Source organism: Trypanosoma grayi (genome assembly GCF_000691245.1).
Source record: "Trypanosoma grayi strain ANR4 Tgr_811_V1, whole genome shotgun sequence".
Lineage (NCBI taxonomy): Eukaryota > Euglenozoa > Kinetoplastea > Trypanosomatida > Trypanosomatidae > Trypanosoma > Trypanosoma grayi.
The window spans coordinates 1848-7776 of NW_008826430.1; the positions used below are offsets into that span (position 1 = coordinate 1848).

Genomic DNA, 5929 nt, shown 5'->3' on the forward strand with positions numbered 1-5929 from the left:
GTGCGAGCGGTGACCATTAGTACAACACACCGACAAAGACCAAGGGAGAACGCATTGTAGACATTTTGCGTTCCCCCACATCCATACTACATGAGGGTGCAAAATATACAGGAGATGTTTTCATCAAGCTGGAAGTTAATGAACCTTTGTAGGGTCGTACCCGGCAGCCGACCACTTCCGTTGTAGCTTAGACACACCCGCACTGCAAAGCAGACACCACCCCTTCCAGCCATCTTGCCAAAACATGCATCCTCTATTATCACATCGGAGATATACACGTCACGGGTGTTTAGTTTCCCCTACCATCACTCTCTACGAACCATCATGGTGCCACCACTCATCCCAGGCGGAAAAGTCGAATAGGAGAGAAACATGATCCCTGGATGCGGATCGAGCCTAGCAGGCACTCACCAAGTAGGAATAGCACGCCACTATTATTCATGGCAACGTAGATCCATGAAAAGCTTCCGGTGCCGGGGATCGAACCCGGGTCTAGCGGGTGAGAGCCGCTTGTTCTAGCCACTATACCACACCGGACACGCACCTCCCCATCTCCGCCCATCCATGCGAAACAATTTCCGTTCCGCCCAGGCTGCAGCTGAGTCCGCACTAAAAGCGCCCGCGCGCTATTGAATGCGCAGCAGCCTGTTGCTGCAAAACGATGTCTCACAAAGACACAGAGCCGGAGAAATAGAAAGAGGTAGCACCCGCATTCACTTCCTAAACGATGAGCGAAACTGTGGGAGCACGCGCCCGGGCACACCACTACAGTGATTCAACAAAAAAAAAATATTAAAGAAAGGAAGAAGATGACTTACAAAGATGTGCATCAGAATAAATCAGAGAACGGGGATAAAGAAAATAAAATAAAAAAAAACAGCGACCATGAGTGGCGTTCTGTTTCCACTGACCGTACTACTACAAGTCGTGCCTTCTCTCTGGTCTTCTTGTTGTTGGTTTTTTTTTTTTCTTCTTTGTTGTTGCTGTTTTTTTCGCCCCTCAAGATCGCCTATCCACTACTACGTACGTGCGCCTGCCAAACAGCACACAGGGTCGCTACCCCAACACGCTGGCACACACACAAACATTCATACACACACCCCTTCCTCTTTCTCCCTCTCGTCACGCTTCCTTAATGGAACGGGTTCTTGTCATCTTCAGCCTGGCGCTTCTTCGTCCAGTACTTGGTGTACTTGGCCTGCGCGACGCTATCCTGGAAGGGCGGGCGGTACTCCGCCCACGCCTGGTAGCGTATGAGCACTTCACCCCACGTCAATGCACAGTTCTCCACTGGCGGCACCTCGGCCTTCAGGGCCTTGGCGACGCACACTCGGTGTGCTAGCTGCGCATTCTCCAAGTGCTTCTGCAGCGCCTCACTCGGCGTCATATTTTTGATGGCGTCGTTGGAGACGTCGTGGAAGGCAAAATCGGAAGACATGGCCGAAACTCCCACGCACGTTTAATTCCTTGATGGTGAAATCAACCTGTACGCGTGAATACAAAAAGCATGAGAGTAATAAAGAAAAAAAAAGGCCAGCTGTGGTGTGAGACACACGAGTGTGACACCGAGCGCAACACACTGCACATCAAAACAAACAGATGCACTTGGCATGAGATGAAAAAAAAAAAACGGCAGGGTGCCCCCCACACCCATTGTTCCGCTACGCACACCGCTCCTGTATCACTGCACCTCGCAGTCTTCAGTGGTCGGTCGCGGCGCTGCGGGTCTCCGCGTGGCGCGTGGAGCAGCCGACACCACCTGCGCTTGCTGCACAGTGCAGTTTTGGTTATTCTCTTTCGGCTTCTGCTGTTGTTGTTCTTGTTGTTGTTGTTGTTCGTTCGTGGGTGTCGCAGCAGCAACAGCGGGCGGTGACTTGGTTTCCCGAGGCGACTCGCCTGCACTGACGAGTGGCGCGCGCTCAGCAAGCAGCCGTGCCGCCATTCGCACCGCTGCTGTTTCGCAAAACAGCACCTCCTCACGGAGGGCGAGCGCCAACTCCTCACACGACGTGCGGTACCCGCGGCTCAACACCTCGCCGGCCGTCTCTTGGTTGCCACGCATGGCAGCCTGCAGGCACCGCGTGGTGCACTCCTGCAGCGGGCGTGGGCACTCGAGGCTTTCGTGCGGCGTGGCGTGGCAGTGTTCGACCGCGTTGAACACGCGCGTTAGAAAGCCCACGCTGCTCAGCGCCTGGCAGAGAAGCTCGTGGGTGCATCGTGATGTCGATGACGTCAGTGCAGCTTCCTCCCCTTCAACCGCCGCCGTTCTTGCTGTTGTTGTTTCTGCCGTGCCACGCAAGGGTCGCGCGAGTGCCGCCTCGAACGCCGCGATGCGGCCTGCCTGCTCCCCCAGTTGAAGCTGCAGCGAGCGCACCTCGTGCTCGCGGTCCTCCAGCTGCTTCCGCAGCCCCTCCACCACGGCATCATTGTCCTTGCTGCGCATCTCCCGCAGGTGAAGGGCGGTGGTCCTTGCGCTCAACTCTTGCAGGCGATGCTCGAGAAGCGCTTCGTGAATGGCATGGGCCTTCACCTGATCCCGCAGTCTCTCGTTCTCAACTCGGTAGCGAACGAGCAGTTTCTCCCTCATTGGCTCCGTCGCCACCTCAACGGGGTCCTGTCGCTCCTGTGAGACGTGGCGAATAACAGCGGGAGGGGAAAACTCCTTAGGTGCCGACGGCACCGAGCCACCGCGGTCGCCGGCGCTGCTGCTGCTGCTAGTGTTGCCTGGCGGCAGGTAGAAGGCGCTGCCAGCGTGTCGCGGACGAAAGATGTTTGGCTGATCGCGCCACATTCCGCATATTCCACACACCCGTCTCCTTGCAACTGTATATATTTATATTTATATATATATATGTGTGTGTGTGTGTATATGTTCACAAGAAATCGAGAGGGAAGACGTCAGACGGCCACACTTTGAAGCGCAGAAAGGAACTAATACCAGCAACCGAAAGCAGTGGTTGCTGTAGGAGCATTAGCAGCAATCGCTGCAGTTGCCGCGATTCCAACTCCAAACTCTCAACTGACGCCACCTTTTTTTTTGTTCCGTGTTCCTCTTCTTCTTCCTCCGATTACTTGCGCCATTGCCTTTTTCTCATTGGTGTCTCTCTTTCCCTGTTTCTTATTTTCTCGGTGCCTTGCCGCCGTACATATTGGCAAGCCTCTTTCTTCTCGTGTTTCTTGCGTTTGCTCTTCCTCTCTCAGTTTTTCACTGAGAAGTGAGGCGTCAGAAAAAACAAAGCCGCTTTCCCCATTCCCTCTTCTCGTCTCTACAATACACAAAAAAAAACCACACACATATATATGGGATGCAACTGCGGTAGTTCCTTCCCTCCCTTCCCTTCCTTTCCTTTCCTTCTACGCAGGGTGTGAAGCGTGTGTATATGCACATGTTTATTTTGTCATTTGTTGATTTCTTGGGTAATACCGCTATTGTTTCTGCGCAAACGGTGCGGTGGACGGCGGCTTGTCCAGGTTGAAGGTGTGGCCGCCCCAGGTTGGTGCCACTGGCCGCACTGGCGGTGTCGAGAAAAGTTTCCGCGAGTTCTCCGCCGACCAGCAGCTGGGGATGGGGTTCTCCTGCTTCTTCGTCGCGCNGGCGGTGTCGAGAAAAGTTTCCGCGAGTTCTCCGCCGACCAGCAGCTGGGGATGGGGTTCTCCTGCTTCTTCGTCGCGCGCTGCCGCGTGTCGAGCGAGGAGTCGCCGCTCAGACCGCCTGGCTCGCTCGATGCCGTCACGCCAGAGGACGGCAGCTCCAGCGACGGCAGCCGCTCGTGTACACTGGAGAAGTCAGAAGGCACGAACTCCGGCGAGAGCTCGGCATCGGCGCCCACAGCCGAGCTGACGGCGCGGTAGCGGCGCAGATACGCCTGCCACGAGGTATCCTCGCCGCCGCTGCTGATGTCGTTTGTCTCGCGATTCCGCCTTGCGTCACGTAGCCGCGAGAGGCTCGGCGCGAACAACTCGAGTGTCGAAGGCAGCACAACGTCCGTGAGGTCGAGCACACACAGCTTTATTGTTCCATGTAGAGGGACGTGTGCAAAGGCCTTGAATTGTCTGCGAGAGGCCTCGTCCTGCGTGAATGTCACTATCTCTTCCACAGGGGCCTCTACGACGACCGCGATTGGCATTTGGCGGGTTTTGGCATCCTCCCGCAGCATTTTGAAAGTAATGGGGTGGAGATAGTACGGTTGCCCCTCCGACTCACCATAGAGGTCATATGTCGCTGCCACGTCCATGTCTGGACGCTTCGGAGCCATGGGAGGGGAACTGCGTATCCCTGCCGGTGGTGGCGATGACGGCGGCGGTACTGCGCTGTCCTGCAACACCATGTTGAGAGCCNATGGGAGGGGAACTGCGTATCCCTGCCGGTGGTGGCGATGACGGCGGCGGTACTGCGCTGTCCTGCAACACCATGTTGAGAGCCTCTTCGGAGAAGCGTTGTACCTCGTCGTCAAACTGTGTAAATGGTCTGGAATGTGTTTCAATGTTTCTCAGGTGGTCCATGATGCCAGCACAGTCCTGGCAGCGCTGTGTCTCTTCACCCTCCGCAGTGGCGAGGATGTACCTGCAGAACGTTGCCGATGGCTCGCCCTGGGAAGGGAGCGGCAATTCATCTTCCAGCGGCGGCACGTCGCTCCAGCGGGGATCGTCCTGTCGAAGTACAACGCATGAATTCCCCTGCCTCCGCAGCAAGGTGAAACTAGCGCGCTTGCCAACCGCAGGGGGTTGAATTGGGCGTAGGACGCACGGCCGAAGCATACTCAGGCTAAGATAGTTCTGACACACCGGGCATGTACGCTGCTTGCCCTCCGCCTTGCGTCTTGACAGGTACNACGGCCGAAGCATACTCAGGCTAAGATAGTTCTGACACACCGGGCATGTACGCTGCTTGCCCTCCGCCTTGCGTCTTGACAGGTACTGCAGCATGCACGACAGGCAGAAGGCATGGCCGCAGTCGGCGATGCGGGCGGCTGCTGGTGTCTCGAAACAGATCGGACACTGAAACTCCTCCAGCGTCCAGCGCACCACGACGGCCGTTACGGCCTCCCACGGCGGCACCGTGTCGCTTGAGAGCAGCGCCTCTTGGAGCCGTCGTTGTCCCTGCGGGAGTCCAGGTGTGGTCTTTATCCCCTGTACATCGCGTCGAAGCACAAGCTGGAAGTTGTGCAGCATGTAGGCTCGCTTGAGCACAAAAGGGTCGACAGCATTTCGCCTGAGCGCAGCAGGGCGGCGCGCGACGCTTGGGGAGTCGCTCTGCCACTCGTACTGGAAGTTGCCGATGTCCCTCGCCTCGACACCGCGTCGACTCTTCTTGTGCTTGGGCATATATGGAAATTCTGGTTTGGTTTTTGGTTATATGTTCGCTTTCGTGGGTGTGTTTGTGTGTGAAATTGTGTTGTGTGTTTCTTTTCTCTGCGCTTTTTTTTTCGACTTTTGCGTTCTTTCTACGGGTCTTCCTTCCCGGCCACACCCAATCAATTTTTCCTACCTTCTCAGGGAGCCCTATCGGGAGTCAAGCACGGTGGTGGTGCACACCGCAGATGCGGCCACACGCCACGCTTCACTCAATACACTTTGCGTCGCCCCTGCGCAGCCGATGCGGAGGAGGCAGCGACGGGGGGTTCGGCAATTCTTTCGTTGTTTGTTGTTGTTGTGGGTGCAGAAACAGCAGCAGGGGTGTGAGCATGAGACAAAGCTGAACAGTAGCGGGGAGCCGCCCCACATCCACACACATGAGACAGAGAGAAACTGACAGAGTGTGGAAGACAGGGAGAGAGAGAGAGGGGGGAGTTGCTTCACGCGGGGACGGATGCCGACACAAGGAAGTACGTCCCCGCTAACGCTGCACGCCCCCGCTGCCGAACCTCCACCCGCAGCGCGACGCACAGCGGTCGTGCGGCGCCGAGCAGCGGCAGCCCGACGCTGTGGC

The 5929-nt window shown here is 56.6% G+C and overlaps 5 protein-coding genes and 1 non-coding gene across 6 annotated transcripts; all 6 read right to left on the minus strand.

The window, feature by feature from the left end:
• Positions 1-465: 465 nt before the first annotated feature.
• DQ04_tRNA091 lies at positions 466-537 on the minus strand (the record flags this gene model as incomplete). The annotated part of the gene is made up of 1 exon: positions 466-537. It is a non-coding gene; the product is annotated as a tRNA-Glu (tRNA).
• Positions 538-1132: 595 nt separating this feature from the next.
• On the minus strand, positions 1133-1438 carry DQ04_08111000 (hypothetical protein; the record flags this gene model as incomplete). The annotated part of the gene is made up of 1 exon (XM_009315432.1): positions 1133-1438. The coding sequence occupies one exon, from the start codon at positions 1436-1438 to the stop codon at positions 1133-1135; it is 306 nt and encodes a 101-aa protein (XP_009313707.1).
• A 243-nt stretch (positions 1439-1681) lies between these two features.
• DQ04_08111010 (hypothetical protein) lies at positions 1682-2791 on the minus strand (the record flags this gene model as incomplete). Its single annotated transcript, XM_009315433.1, has 1 exon — positions 1682-2791. The coding sequence occupies one exon, from the start codon at positions 2789-2791 to the stop codon at positions 1682-1684; it is 1110 nt and encodes a 369-aa protein (XP_009313708.1).
• Positions 2792-3398: 607 nt separating this feature from the next.
• On the minus strand, positions 3399-4157 carry DQ04_08111020 (hypothetical protein; the record flags this gene model as incomplete). Its single annotated transcript, XM_009315434.1, has 1 exon — positions 3399-4157. The coding sequence occupies one exon, from the start codon at positions 4155-4157 to the stop codon at positions 3399-3401; it is 759 nt and encodes a 252-aa protein (XP_009313709.1).
• A 55-nt stretch (positions 4158-4212) lies between these two features.
• On the minus strand, positions 4213-5325 carry DQ04_08111030 (hypothetical protein; the record flags this gene model as incomplete). Its single annotated transcript, XM_009315435.1, has 1 exon — positions 4213-5325. One exon carries the CDS (start codon positions 5323-5325, stop codon positions 4213-4215), a length of 1113 nt encoding a protein of 370 aa, XP_009313710.1.
• Positions 5326-5502: 177 nt separating this feature from the next.
• Positions 5503-5929, minus strand: DQ04_08111040 (hypothetical protein; the record flags this gene model as incomplete). Its single annotated transcript, XM_009315436.1, has 1 exon — positions 5503-5929. A coding segment is annotated over one exon (427 nt), but the record flags the coding sequence as incomplete, so codon positions are not given.